Source organism: Megachile rotundata, chromosome 3, assembly GCF_050947335.1.
Source record: "Megachile rotundata isolate GNS110a chromosome 3, iyMegRotu1, whole genome shotgun sequence".
NCBI classification, from domain to species: domain Eukaryota; kingdom Metazoa; phylum Arthropoda; class Insecta; order Hymenoptera; family Megachilidae; genus Megachile; species Megachile rotundata.
Window position 1 is genome coordinate 3,814,664 of NC_134985.1, and position 16,746 is coordinate 3,831,409.

Below are 16,746 nucleotides of genomic sequence, written 5' to 3' on the forward strand. Positions count from 1 at the left end.
ATCCAAAAAACTACTAGTTTCCCAATTGCTTATGCTAAAGAAGATTTACAGGAGTTATATAAATCTTCGATAAATAAAAAATATTGATATGCAAAAAAGTTTTAGCTTTTACTGTTATAATCTCTCAAGTATTTAATTGTAATAAAATTATTTTAAGAAAAAAAATACACCGACTTCGAAATGCACTAAAAAGTATAAAATAATTTCTATTTCCTAATGAAGTAATTTCTATTTCATTCAATCGTACAATTACGTAACAGATATGAATGAAACCTATTTACTCGTTAGGTAGTATATTAAATACATTTCAACCTTTTCGGAGGCGGCGCAAAATTAAAAATACCTCAGTAAACGTTGCTGCCAGTAATCAGTTGATTGTGGTATGGCGTATTGGAAATTAATAAATCCTGAGAAAGAATACGAACCATTATAGATATATCTGGGACTATACGTAAATGTAACGATTGCATCTTCATTTCGCAACGTTTCTGATATAAATGAAATTGAATTAACTTCGTTCGCATGTGGAAACCATTGATCTAAGAACCTATAAACGGAGGCCACAACGCGGGAATTACCAAATTTGCGGCAGATGGGCTCTATCTTTATAGTATATGCGGCGATCGAGTCTTTCCGTCGCATACTCTATGAATCTAGATAGACCATAGTTACATTCTATACGCACTAACACTTACTTCGCGGCGTGCTGTCGAGTTATATCTATAGAAAAAAAATAGCTATACAAGCTTTGCCTATGTTCGGCTGTCCAAAGGTTGACATGTTCAAGAAAATCTTTTAATTTTGCGCCGCCTTCGAAAAGGTTGAAATGTATTTAACCAGTTAACTGTGACTGACGAGTATACTAGTCATGCGTATAAAGTAGTGACCATTGGCTATTTAAATTGTAATTTTTGAGAAAAACAAAACATATTCTCAAATTTCAAGATGTTTAGAATATTTTGAGGCCATGCCAGAATAAAACAAACAAATAAAAAATATAAATAATTTGAGATGAACTCATGCGTCCCCGTATGCACCGGCTGAAATAGCTTACCAGTTCGCACAACGAATTTATTTATGTGCGACAATAACTTTTTTTAGATGTTAGCGTGAAAGGAAAGCAAAAGCAAAAGTCGGAAAGTTGATTTATGATAGGGTCCCTTTAGGTAATATATGTTTAAGTTAACCAAATAAATATACATTAGTAATAAAAGTGTCAATTTTATAAAATAAACCCATCTTTTTGATCCAATATCTTACCAGCGCAACTTACTCTGTGATTGACGAGTATACTCGTCATCGCTCGATTTCGGCGACACAGTTAACTGGTTAATATACTACCTAACGAGTAAATAGGTTTCATTCATATCTGTTACGTAATTGTATGATTGAATGAAATAGAAATTATTTTATACTTTTTAGTGCATTCCGAAGTCGGCGTATTTTTTTTCTTAAAATTATTTTATTTCACGCTTTTTAGTGGAATGGGGAGAATTGTATAGGATACTGCGAGACAGTTCTTCCGGGCTTTTTTTTGTCTGCGTAAATGCCATGAACATAATTAAGTAAAAGACAACATGGATATTCGTTTTTCAATTTTTTTTTTGCAATAATAATCCTTTGCAACTAAAAAATGAAAAAATTTTTGGTAATGGTACCAATGGGGAGTCAGACTCTACAAGATGCGAAAGGCTTTGTTCCGATCGCACCACCCACCTAGGAAAAAACCGGCGAACATGCATAGAAAAAAAAATAAGGGAAACTCTTTCAGGGACAACTACAAACTAATTACATCATGATTGAGGGTGCTTCATCCATTTGTTCTTTGTTAACTTTCTTTGCAAAAATTTACTGCTCATGTGTATCTTTTACGGTTTAGGACTGCGCAAGGGTTAAAGTATCCGTAAAATAATAGCAGATCCTGCGCAACAAATTTTCTAACAAATCAAATTGATGCATTTTTAGAACGATACGGAGACTGTACCAAGCAATGGGAATAATACACCAACGTCAACGTGAACTCATCTTGCTGCATAAGTCGCGTGTCAAAGCGGCAAAGCTTAGTTAGTGTTTTGGTACAGTGCATTGTAATTGCCCTTCCTTGTCTTTCCCGTGCATAGCACGGGGCGTTCCACTAATATTAATAACAATAGTTTTTCGCTAATATCACGAAAACTAAAGTTCTCCGTCAATTATGCATAAGGAAAAACTCGTTCAGAATCATGCCACTAATAACGTATTAGAAAGACATAAAAATCGTTCGAAGTTAGTTTCAAAAGTTAACAACAATTTTTCGCTAATATCTCGAAAACTAAAGCTTTCCGCGAAATTTGTATATGAACAAAATTGTTCAGAATCATGTCCGTGATAAGATATTAAAAGCGCATTAAAATCGAGAAAAGTTTAGTTCAAAAGTTGCCGGTTGTCTTGCAATAACAATATTTTGCAATTAAAAAATGAAAAATTTTTTGATAATGGTACCAATGGGGTGTCAGACCCTACCAGATGCAATAGGTTTCGTTCCGATCGGTCCACCCAGCTAGGCGTAATCGGCGGGCACACATAGAAAAAAAAAAAAAATATATATATACTGATCGAATTGAGTAACCTCCTCCTTTTCGAAGTCGGTTGAAAATACTTTTATAGAAATGAACTTCAAATTTGTGACACATCTGAAGAATTGAAGATTCTTTGATTTGTGCTGGTTTGGAAAGCTACTCAATTGTATTTTAAAAAATTATCAACAGAATTCATTATTAATAATAAATATTGAATTAATGTTAAGTTATTAACAATTGCTATATTTTTATAATAAAATAATTCTTCATTTATTTGACTTAAACAGTTTTTTTATTTATAACTAATTAAGCAAGCGGATTTTGCTGTTTTAAAGTCGTTAGCTCTATTAGAAAACTCACCTTCTAAACATTTATACTATGAAATTCTCTGGACCAGATTATTACACTCAAAAATGTTTACTTGACCAGAACATAATATGCCACAATGTCCTTTATTTGAATGACTATTATCAAATTGATTGATTATGAATTTAATATTTTTAGTATCTAAATTTAACATTTCCCAGAAACGTTATAAAATTATTATTATTTTCACATTTAAATACTAATGTGTATTTATACCGTTCTTTTGATTAATGAAAAAACGTTTAATTTTTCGCCGGTTTTGATGAGAGACGCAATGTTTATGAAAACATGAAATAGGTCTCTTGTACTTTTGTAAAGTATTAAACTGTCGTGAATTGACAGAGATTCACTGATTATTACAAAACATAAATCATAAAAGAAAGCAGATAAGAAAATTTAAGAATTTTTATTCGCGTCAATTGGAAATATTAATTTAACTTTTGTGACAAAAATGCGACATTATATTTTATTCTCCAATTAATTAATTAACGTCCTCAACTATTAAAGGAAACAATTCAAACGAATAATCGTCAATAAATCTATACAATATTTTAACTGTGTCAGATAAAGCAATTCGAACAGTGAAACGTATATTTCGTTGCGTTTGATTTTTTATCTTTTCTTTATTTCGTTTTATTCATGGCTCTCGTGATACTAATCGAGCGAAAAGGCTCGTAGCTATTCAACTACCGTTCTGCTGATACTGTTCCACGAAACTTTAAGCTTCAACATGGCTCGCATGAAGCACTCTTCCAACCACTTTTAAACTTTGAAGGTTCCCTTCCGCCGGATGTTTGCATCTCATTTATATATTTTTCATGCTTCTTCCTCCTTCATATACAATATAACATTAGCTGTTTCTAAATTACACATGTTAATATCATCGTCAGCATTCATTCGTTTGTACGTTGTCCTTTTTTATTTACACGATTTCTGTCTTCTTTGGGCCAATTTCGATTCTATCTGCCACTTCTCTATTTCCTAGAAAACATCGTAACAAGTAGATCACTGGTTGATTATCGACGCGGAGGTGTTGTAAGCACATTTTACTGGTTGTTTGTAGATCCAGTATAAATGAATAATGTTACTTATACGACTGTAATTCACGAATTATGGTACAAAAAAGCGCCAACCAACAATAAAACTCGTCAGTGTGAAAACTTTTCTATATGTTCTTCAGTTTGTCGTTCTCGTAGGCCATTCCATTCGTGTTAGAACTTTGAACGATGTTATTTGCATTATAGGTCTCGTTGATTCATCGTGGCAGTGATGCGACGTTCCGCACCAGGAAACGTCTATTCCGGTCTTTTGCATCCGATTTAAGCAGCGGGAGTCTCGTCGCTCATTTCACGTTTATGGAACTTTTAGAATGGTTTGAAATAGTCGAGATACTGGAACGACTGCTGAAAGTTTAATCGAACGTACGCTGTTCAGCTGATAGACTTAATCGAGAGAACATGGACACCCTTCCTGTTATTTAATCGCAGGAAAATGACTGAATTGCCTTTACACGTTACATTTAGCAGGTGCGTTTAGTTTACTCTGTTTGCAAAACTACTGAACAAACTTCGAAAGGTACTTACAAAGATGCATCACTGTCGTTGGATTAATGATTGTGATAAAACATTTTCAACGCCTATTTAGTAGTAAATACTGTTTATGTCAATATTAATACTTAATTTCTCGATTTTTCGATGTTATATTATAGAATATGATGTAGAGTGGAACGTTTTGCATTCCTTTGTTACTAGTATAAATCCCATCATGGTTAGGTTACGTTAAATTAAGTTAGATTAGGTTCTTCTTATTTTAATGCGTGTTTTTCTATTACTTGCGTCTACAAATGTATTTATATATTTTAATGTTCTTTTTTAATTTGTTTTACTTTTTTATTTTTTATTTTACTGATTATTATGTTATATTGTTTACAATATACAGGGTGTTACCTGTAACGCTACTCACGATTTTTCTCCCACTTGCAGCCACCTTACGAAAAACAGTTTAAAACAATATTTGCAGGATATGAAGTGCACAATAGATATTAGTAAAGCAAATTTTTAAAACAGTTTGTTCTCTTGGCAAAGTCAAGGTCACCTTGGGTTTTTTAAATAGAAACATACATTTTTCTTTATTCATAGTTTTGAGGACATCGAGATGAATTCAAAACACATATTATATGATATTTTTATTAACATCTTACTCGATTTACAGAAGAGGAAATGTGACACTATTACATTATCTGAAGGATGTATAATACATTGTTAAAAGTGCAACAAATTCATCCATCGAATGTTAATTTATCATGTATAAAAAATGTTGAATCATGTTTAAGAACTGGCGCAAATGTCTGGAAAGATTATAAAATTACAACTGAAAAAAGAAAAAGAAAGAAATAATGAAAAACGGTACAACTATTAAGAAATTAAATAATCATATGCGAGTATGTTACAAATATCTGTAAAAAACAAATAGAGGGCAAAACAGATATAGAAACAGAAAAAAATGATGCATTATGAAGAGGATTAAAACTCAAAATGACGTAATTCAAGTATATTCATATTCAATATAGCTGTCGAGACATTATAAAGTATCTTGCTAGTATCGTTGAAAATCAAATATTTAAATGTTAATAAATAAAATTTATTTTCTGGATGTTTATTTAATTGTAATACAAAGTTACACCGCTACGCGAATTTTTATTAAATTTGAATATTGGAGCGGCGGTCACTGTGTAGACGTCGTTGACTATATTACATATTTTTATTATAATCTGGGCATTTCTAAGTCAACATAAACAAAAATGGACTTTTTGGAACCAATACGTTATAACCGATTACATAAATCTTTTATTATTCCTGTCAGTGTAAATAGAACTATGAGCATTTTTCTGACAAGTGGATCTGGTCAAATTTTCGATTTGACTACATTCAAATTTCAAGTCGAGATCACAAATTTTTGGTTTGGAGTAAACTAGTGGAACGCCCTGTGCTATGCACGGGGAATTAATCGGTTAAAATATTTTGACTTTGCCCACCATCAATTTGATTTGTTCGAAAATTTGTTGCCCAGGATCTGTTGACCCTCTGCACAGTCCTAAACCGTAAAAGATAGACTGCGCAGTAAATTTTTTACAAAGCTTAACCCAGAGAAGTCAAATGGACCACTCTTAATGATAACGTAATTAGTGTAACTCGCGGACATGTTTCTGCGTTATAATATGATGATTACATATTTTTCCTATAACACATTTTTACGCAAATTCTTATACTCATTCAGACAATATGTTTATGCTAACAATAAATTGTTTCTACAATAAGAAACTAGAAGACGAAATATGAAACATTGGTTTGGTAATTCTTATAATCGCTTTACTATTCGGTACAATTTCTGTTCCGACGTGAATTTTTAATAAATCTGTTGCTTCAAAACTATGAAAAAATGTCATTGGCATTATCGCTAACTTTAATAACGCTATGAACTGTTTTGGTGTCTATAGTATTGCTTCCTTTATATTAAAACGTGTATTAATGAAGGAAATACTAGGAATTTCAGATGATTGAATATCAACTTCGGAACATACAGATTCTGCGTTTTTTCATAATTCTTAATGGTGTAATGAAAAAGGAAGCACGGACGAAGTTATGCAGATTTACGCTGTATTCAGTCTTCTCTTTACTTTGAGAATAGTTCAGTTTCTTTAATTATTATACTAACAAATGGACCGTGTAACAAACCTAATTCAGAATAGTACCAAATCGATTATGAAACATACACAATTCGATAAATCTTATCTTATTTTATATTCATAAATTAACGTCCGTAGAACAAATATTGTCAATAGATGCATTTTAAATAGTATTTTAAATAGTGTAGATTATCAAAACAAATAAACCCGAAACTTAAAAGGAGAATAATGCTATAACTGAAAAGAAACATTCGTCGAAATAAGTGTAACAATTTTACAAGCAAACATTTTTAATCAAACTTTAGTTTTTAAATGAAATTATCGGTAACATCATAGGTCGTCATATTAAGCTGTTTTACAACGAATGCGGGTAACATAGGTCTACAAACGAGAAATATGATTACAATCACTGAAACTGTTCAATTGTGTTTCACGGTTTCGTTAAATTTGTCGCAAATGAACCATTTTTAAACAATTGTAGCGAGTATTAATCATATTCAACGAATAAACGTATATACATCAAAATTATTTCAAAATCATACCGTCTGTGTCGTAGCATTGCATGAAGTTTTCTTTCAAAGGCAGTCAGATTACAAACGATGACGACCTTTCATATCTGAGGCGTGCAAACGAGGTGCATGCTCTTATGTTCCGTGAAGCGAGCATTGTTTGCCACGTTTTGACAAAGAGTCGACGAAAATCGAAGAAACTTCACGTTAATGATTCCAGATAATGGACAGCAGAACAGTGAAGTCTCGCTATATGGTTCTAGACAAGGCTATAGTATCGACAAGAATAATAGAAAAAACCATATAGGCGAAACTCTTTTAATACAACGCTCAAAAAAATTGAAACAAAAAAATTAGAAACTTTGAAAATGTAAAGTATCTAAAGTTCTAATATATAGCTCAAAAGCTGTATATTTCTAAATTTCTACGTTAGTAAATTTCATATTTCATATTTAATGGATATATGGTCTTCATATTTAAAAATTTGAATGTGTGTAAATTTGTATTATAAATGGAAAAGCATCACTGATGTGTGTAAAGCTTAGTGCGAAGCGGAACCAGCTCAACACGCCACATAAATGGACCACATATAATTGTACACATTAATATTTGGACACTGCAATACTTCTGTATTTGTTATTCTATACTGGAATGGATGATTTATATATCATATTGTTTATTTTACAAAAACATGAATAATTTATTGTTGACTGCAAATATACAAACAATTTCGTTTCGAATGTAACATTTCAAATATTTTATGAAAAATGAGGGATTAAATCCATTGTTGTAAATCCATTTTGTTCATTGATCACATGCTATCATTTGGCTACATTAAAAATAATTCTTTTTAGATATTCTGAACAAACAAAATACCATTCTTCTTTCAACCTTGTTCGGTCGCGAACTTATGAATAGCCTTATACCTCGAAATACGCGTCATCGAGAACCCTTTTGTCTATCAAGTCCTGTCCGGACCGGTCTTAGCGTAAACATGTGCTTGCCATAAATCGGCTAACGGCTACACCTTCTTTTTCGCGCAGTTTTAACAAACAAAGGCATCGATTTTTTTAGAACTATCACCCTCTGAAACATGAGGGTGTTCGGGTGATTTTTATCAAAACAGTCGATCGTTGAATCTTGTGTGGGTTGGACCGAGAGTCAAGGAGTTCCGCGTGGAGTAACGTAAAATTTCCAATGCAGGATGGACTCCAACAAATCATAATTCTATTCGAGCTGGATCCTGCATTGTTCGAATAAATTACTCCTCACGTGAGTAAGCAGTGTAGGGTGGTATCAAACACATATCGTAACACTATTCGAGTGGGACCCTACACTCCTCGAATAGATCATCGTGAACAATCCCACGCAACGTAGATCATAACACGAATCGTAACAACATTGAATGAGACCTCAAATCAATTATCGACCATTCACAACAACATACACAACGTATACATAATTGCTCACACTTTCACTGTTCAATCACGAACAAATATATATTGCAATGGGTTTTTTATGCCGCAAGACTTTTTCTCTCGAAAGAACAAATATCCGGATAGCAGTCTTCTAAATGCGACCAGAGATGCCGCTAATCGAGAGCATCGGGACAATATGAATGTTGAGATTCTTATGGACGAATAGAAAGAACTATAAAAACGGCCCTTTTCAAGGCCACACGGTGTGCACTGGTGCACACTGGGTAACACTAATGCCGACGGTGCTTCACGTTTGTACAGTGAAAAAGAGAACCATTTTTTACCTTTTGGGCGATTTGTTATTTTGACTCCTGAAGGGTAGTCAGAGGGTCAGGGGATCAAGGGGTCATATTTAAGGGCTCACAGTACTACCATTGAGTTTTAAGAGATCAAGTAAATGGAGAGTGCGCAACAGTGCTTCTTACATTCAGATATGCTCGAACATGGTAGTCTCGAATAAGACACTATTATTGACTTTTGATCCCCCGTATCTCGGAAACTGTTCAATTTACGAGCTTGAGCCCATTGGAACTTTTGATTAAGACATCATGAACTACATCATATCAAAAATTCAGCTAATTTAACCGGGGGCCGTTTTCCATAAGATCTGTGCGGGGTCCTTTCTTTAATACTGATCGAAACAGCTCGTTCTACAACTAAAACCCCGCAGTACAGCTCGCGCTTTGGGAAAAGGTACGCGTTCGCCAAACGCGAAAAGAGAAATTGTGGCGCGGGGGTTCTCGATACAAAAAAGCACAAAAAAAGAAAAGATACGGTAGAAGTAGCCGATAACACGCTAACCTGCTTTAGAGATGGAATACAAAAATGGTTCAATGCCCTAGAGTTTCAAATATAATGTTATTTTGCGTAATTCTAGTTGATGGGAAAGCATTATATTATAAAAAACAACACAAACAAGAAGGTGTTGCAAATAATAACAAAACGCATATATAGAAATTGCTTAAATATTATTAATGGTTTTCGTATTACGGATATACATAGAATTTATAATACGAAAATCACTTTAAGCTGCACGTGTACAAAATGCATCGCACATTGCCTTTATTTGTCGCGTTAAAGAGATTTTAATATCGCTTAAAAGTGATCGTTCGCTGGTCCATGATGGCGTGCTTTCGTTCCAGTTTAATTCCTAATTTTCACATAATTTGCAAAGCTGCGTGAAAAAGATCAAAGTACAGATATCGCCCGCTACTAGCGCTTTCAATGTGAACCAATTAAAATTGTACCGCCCATATGTTTGACTCGATGGATATCATTTACGAATACAAAATCTTACGAATTGTTTACTTGAATAATGCTTTTATATCAAAATACGTGGAATCAAATATAGTTGTTTTTACGACGTAAATAAATATACTAAACAAAAATGTATACTGAATTTGTACGAAGTATATTGTTCATGTAAATACTTAAATTTTTATTTATATTTCTGAAGGCCCATATAAGTTTCTTTTGTCTCGAAAAGTGTACTCATATTAAATAAAAATGGTGCCAGTTAAATTACGTTTAGGATCAAATTATGTCATAAATAAATCTGTGGACTTTTCACTTCATTGGTATTCTCTAGTAATTTATAGGTCAATTTACAAGAAGGCGCATGTAAAATTATTCCAGAATACGAAAGCTAATATTTTATGTGAAGAGTGTCAGGTAATCAATCATACTTTGTTCAGAAACTCCTGAATAGTGTCTGAAAGAGCACTAATTGATGATGATTTTTTTCAATGAGTTTCTTATAATAGAAGTTATAATTATATGACATTAATCTCAATAACATTGTTCTTCTGTGATAACTAATAAACTCGACTTAAGATTTTACCTTCCTTATGTTCGAAACTAACAATAAGATTAAATATTACCGGTTTTATAACAGTTAACAGTATGCAATACATGCGAACATTTTTTTAGAAATTAAAACATCAATAAAGTGATAAATGAAGTGAGTGACGAAAGAACTTGAATAAACAGTGAACAAGTAATAGTAAAATAATGAATAAAATCAATCATGTTCCGTTGAATATGAAAATAATCATTGCATTGAACTGAAATACAATTATGTTTACGTACAAAGTGATCGTATGAGTCATAAATAACTAATAATTTATTAATTTTGTGCATAAGCTTTTGTATATGGCAAATCAACCTAACTGGGACTCGCATTCCATGCATTTATCTCTTTTCTAACATATTACTGTCTTTAAGCAACCATGTTTGGCTGAACTTTATCGCTGTCCATTTCCGAATGTTTGACACGTAATAAACATATCATTTTACTGGTATTAATATGCTAAACGCGAATATCGTTTTTTGATGAATGCGAAAACGTATTTTAAAATACAACAAAAATGTACTAAAAGCGCAAAAATTTAAAAAATAAAAAGTTACGTGGCAAATGCGATAATGATTTAGTAAGTTAGTAAGGCATTTAGAACATTTTTGACGCAAAGAAGTGTCAACCGTATAAAATACAAAATAGTAACAGTCATTTTTCTACCATTTTCTATATAGAATACTGAAAAATAATCTATCGAAAAAATCCTCAGACCTCTTCACTTTTATCGAATGCTAGGAATTCGTCAGACCCTTATATTTATCAGTTTTTTCTGAAATCTAGGAACTCAAATAGTGACTTAAATGTAGAGAATTTTGTTATTTATATATTCAGATTGCGTTGCGTATTTGCAAAATAAATTTTGCGATAAAGCAATGCTCACAAACCACAGAGCGTGATAACTCTATTTTGCTGAGACCAGGAGTAAAACCGCATTTTTGGTGCAATTGCGACAAAAATTGCATTCAGTAGAATGTCCAGTGATGATAAAATCTTAATGGGTTCCCAGACATTATTCATTATCCCATTCCCACAGCTCATATGACTCAAATTGTAGCTCAAACAAGTTTATACTTGATAATATACACGTAATTGTGTTAAAAGATATAAGTCTTTTAATACAAATTAAATTTATTAAGTTTGTCATGTAAACAAAATAGATCTTATATTTTACCTGTATGCTGTGGTGGTGTTGTCGTCCGTACCTTTTATGCGGCAGTTAATATATTTTATAATAACCTTTATTCTCAACCTATTAATATAAAACGATATATTGGTAAAAAATCGAGTTTCACAAAAATAAGATTTTTCCGAAAGTCTAACTAGGTTTATATTTTTACTGTGTGAAATCCCAATGTTATTTTTATTACAATAGTTTACTTCGAAAAAGCTAAACATGACACTTTTTTAGGGCCAATATGTTAGTAATTGTTGAAAAGTGCTTTTATAATTCACGCCTTAGCCTAAATTAGTGACATCTGTAATTATGGGCCTTAGCCTCGAACTATTTCATTCAATGTCTAATTAAGAATACTTTTACTTTTACTATTAATTATCACTGAATAAAGTTATTAACTCTAACAGTAATTTATTATCCATTATATACAATAATATCGTATATTATATCATTGTATAATTATGCACACTACTTTATGTGTATTTAAATATAATCAAATATTTAAATGAAAGAAAGAAGAGGTAACTGGTATTTGAATTGTATATCTTTTAATCTATCGATTGAATACATATATCGTGCACATGTGTTGTACATGTGTTTTACTTTAAAATTTAAAGGGTAACTTCCGTTAATTGCTAATATCTTTTAAACAATCTGTCCCCAAACTGCCATATACAAAGGTTCAGTTTGATGTTTTCTATAAAATGCTAAAGTTACGTAAATAAGTAAGTTCCATGGTTCGGTAATTTCCCCCGTAAGATTTTGGAAACAAATCCGTTATAATCGCAAGCATATTTTCTAAATGAAGTCACGCTGCTTTTTGAAAATTTAAAGAAATCGGAGTCTAGCATAATTTAAAATGTTGGAAATAATAAATATTGTAATATTTTATAACAAATACTGCAAAATTTTGTAATAAATGCTGTTATTTTGCATCACCTCTTAATAGTCTCGTTTCTCTTATGATTCTGTCTCACTTTTACGAGACATAACAATTACTTTTTTAATTTCCTGTCTAGTTAAAAGGTCGTAACACATTCAGTACAGTCGTTGCTTAGTTTTCTCTGTGCCAAAGGGCATAGGAATTGCGAGGAGAACGCAAGCATTTTATTAGTTAAAGGAAGCATTAATTAAGTAGAAGTTCGTGCGACCCGTTTTCTCCGACGTCGTGTTATTTCCATTAGCGGCAGATTTCTTTGAAATCGGAGGTCGTTAGAAGATCGACTACCTTGCACGAGAGCGCGTTAATTTAAAATGTCGCTGGCGATTAAAACGGTAGTGCCTTTGGCAAAAAATTCTCAAACAGTTTATAAGCACAGAAAACTTCCACGAAAAAGAGTGGTAGAACTCACGAAGGAGGATCCGGTAAATATTAACTATTCACAACGGATTCTGTAGCCGCTTCATAATTAAGGAAAACGAATTGCTCTCGGTACGATTAACGAAGAATTATTATAAAGAAACAATGACACATACTGCTTTATTAAAGTTTGTAAATAGTGACCAGATAATTCCAATTTTGAACAGTCTCGTATGAATCTTCAGAGTAATCAAACGTGTTTACGCGAAGTGTATACATATTACCAGTGTGTTAATATTGTGTTATTGTGCTATTCTTAGTTAGTTTAAGAGTGATAACCGTTAGGTTATCTTGCCAGTGCCAACTGGCAAGTTTAACATTAGCTTCAAATGGCAGAAGCAAAATCGACTGATTTTTACTTTAAATTCACCAAACTTGGTGAAAACTACTTCATAAACAATCATCGTTACAACAATAATTCAAAAATTACCCCAAATTTAACGGAAACGGATACACCGTCAGCAAGCTTACCAACTTACACCCCGAATAACAAAAAACGAAAACTCAAACCACCTAATTATCTGACAATGGATCTACAAAAATCTAACAACGAAAAATGGTTAACGAATGTACCTACTCAAAATCAATTTAGTATCCTACAAGAAACTATTGATTAGCCTGCAGAAAACGGTACACCAAGAAATAATAATCTCCAATAAAAACTTCCGCCTATATATATTGAGGCCCTAATTATAGAACCCCTTATGGAACTTCTAAAAAATATAGCTGACAAAAATTTTACATTAAAGCAACAAAAAGATAACTACGTCAAGGTGCAAGCTAACACTACTGAAACCTATAGTAAAATTATTAAAGTTTTGAAAGAGAAGAATGCGACCTTTCATACATATCAGTTAAAGAAGGACAGAAGCTATAAAGTAGTATTAAGAGGTATGCATCCTAAAGCAAACATAGACTCAATCATTACCGAATTAAAAGAACTCAATCACCAGGTAAGACAAATAAATAACATAGTAAAACATGACACAAAAAAACCGCTACCACTTTTCTTCATTGAACTCGAACCCAAAAATAATAACAAAGAAATTTACAAAATCGATAGATTACTTAACACCATAGTATCTTTTGAACCTCCCAGAGCAAAAAGAGATATACCTCAATGCTTACGCTGTCAAGCTTATGGTCATACTAGAAATTACTGTAACAGAATACCAGCATGCGTCAAATGTGCGGGTAAATACCTTACTACAGACTGTCCATTAGCAGGGAAAATAGACAATGTTAAATGCTCTAATTGCCAAGGAAATCATCCTGCTAATTATAAAGGATGTATAGTAAGGAAACAGTTGCAACAAAAATTACATCCCAAACTCAGAATTAGAACTGCCACTGAAAATTCAAAACCTCCCACTCAAACTGTCACTGACTATACCGCCTCAGGACAACATAGCACATATACAAAGACCTACGCACAAGCAACAAGAACCCAAGAAATTCAAAAGGACGCAATTCGCAGTACACAAACTCATGAATCAGGGACCGACATATCAGATATTAAACTTTTATTACTACAATCATCTAGAAATACCGAGCTCATAACGACCATGCTTCTCGAACAAACCAAACTTCTAAGTCAACAATCACAACAAATTAATATAATGATAGAGCTTCTTACACGCGTGCTTAATAACAATAACAAAAAATAAAAATAGCAATTTGGAACGCTAACGGACTACAACAAAGAATATAAGAGTTAAAAGTATTCCTAAACCTAAATAAAATTGACGTAATGCTCATTGCAGAAACCCACCTCACAGTAAAAAATTATATTAAAATTCCCCATTATAATATCTATGATTCCAAACACCCATCCGGCAACGCCCGCGGTGGGGCAGCAATAATAACTATTAACCATGCTCATGGAAACATAACATTAGTTACTGTCTACTGCCCTCCAAAACATAAAATAACAGCTGAACAGTACGCTAACTTTTTTCAGGATATGGGAAATAAGTATATAGTAGGTGGAGATTATAATGCCAAACACACTTTATGGGGATCAAAAACAATTTCACCGCGAGGTAAACTATTAGAACAAATAATACAAAAGTTATCCTTAGATACGTTATCAACGGGCGAACCCACATATTGGCCCTCGGCCTATAATAAAACACCAGACTTACTTGACTTCGCAATCATTAAAGGATTAAATAGATCATATTTTAAAGTGCAAACCTGCCTAGATCTTACCTCTGATCATTCTCAGATCTTACTTGATTACCTGCATAAGGTTACATCTACTGAATTAACACCCTATCTATACAATGTTAGCACAAACTGGCAACAATTTAAAGAAATCTTGGAAGAAAAAATAAACTGCAACATACCTCTGAAGACCCCCGAACAAATCTTACAAACCTAATTCAGAATGCATGTCGGACAGCTACTCAACAAATAAAAACTGAAAGGAAATTTTCTTCTTATCCTCAGTATTATAATAGAAAAAATACAATTGAAACGGAAGCTGAAATACATCTGGCAGAAACAAAAAACTCCACTAAACAAAAAGAAATTAAATTCAATCACCAAAGAGGTAAAGTCATTAATTCAAAACCACTGCAGTGAAGAGTTCCATGCCTACATCTCTAATCTATCTCCTAACGAAGATACAGGATATGCGTTATGGAAAGCTACTAAAAGGCTAAAAAGACCAATCATTCCTTCTCCTCCTATAAGAAAAGCCGATGGCAGTTGGGCAAAAATAACCTTGAAAAGGCCTTCACTTTTGCTGATCATCTACAGGACACATTTAAACCGAACAGTACGATCGCTTCTGCAACCAACTTGGGTACAACTTCACCCATTGTTACCGGGGGTGATCGCTCTCAAAGCCTCCCTAAAACCACTCTCAATGAAGTTAAAAAACTAAATGCAGAAATTCGCATAAAGAAAACTCCTGGGTTTGATCTAATCAACGGAAAAATTATTAAAGAACTCCCATCAAAAGCGGTAAGATTGATTACCATCATCTTCAATGCTGTGCTAAGAATTAGGTATTTTCCTACCATCTGGAAAAGGGCTTAAATTATTATGATACCTAAGCCTAATAAGAATCTCCACCTACCTTCATCGTACAGACCGATTTCATTGCTTCCCATATTGTCAAAACTATTAGAAAAAATAATTTTAATTAGATTAAAAAAGATAATTACGGAGAAAAACTTAATCCCTCCGCATCAATTTGGATTTAGAAATAAATATGCCACGATTGAACAAATCCATAGGCTTATAAACAAAATCACTCTCGCCCCCGAGCAAAAGAAATATTGCACTGCGCTTTTCCTAGATATAGAAAAAGCATTTGGCAAGGTGTGGCACGTCGGCCTGTTATACAAAATTAAACAAAATTTCCCGACTTCGTACTACGAGCTCATCAAGTCATACATTGAAAATAGAACATTTTTCGTAAAAATTCAAGATTCTTGTTCCAACTTGTATCAAATTGAGGCAGGAGTTCCACAGGGTAGTACATTAGGGCCCCTACTTTACACGCTATACACCACTGCTGACGTACCTACTACAGAGGAAACTGCAATATTTACGTTTGCGGACGATACAGCTATTCTAGTCGTTCACGAAGACCCTAATATTGCATCTTATATACTTCAGCAACACCTTCTAAAACTTGAACAATGGCTAAGTGAATGGAGAATAAAAGTAAACGCTGACAAATGTAACCATATAACGTTTACCCTAAAGAAAAGCACTGTTCCGTCGGTAACACTAAATGATAAAATAAA

General features: G+C 33.0%; 1 protein-coding gene across 10 annotated transcripts in view; it reads right to left on the minus strand.

The window, feature by feature from the left end:
- LOC100880577 (uncharacterized) overlaps nucleotides 1-16,746 on the minus strand; it is a 789,502-nt gene that overhangs the window by 660,592 nt on the left and 112,164 nt on the right. The window contains exon 2 of one of the 10 annotated variants that reach the window (XM_076530105.1): nucleotides 16,071-16,114. The exons of the other annotated variants lie outside the window; for them this stretch is intronic. Within the exon in view, the coding sequence (XP_076386220.1) occupies nucleotides 16,071-16,104 (34 nt within the window). The 5' untranslated portion in view covers nucleotides 16,105-16,114. The remainder of the gene's footprint in view (nucleotides 1-16,070; nucleotides 16,115-16,746) is intronic. 10 annotated transcript variants of the gene reach the window in all.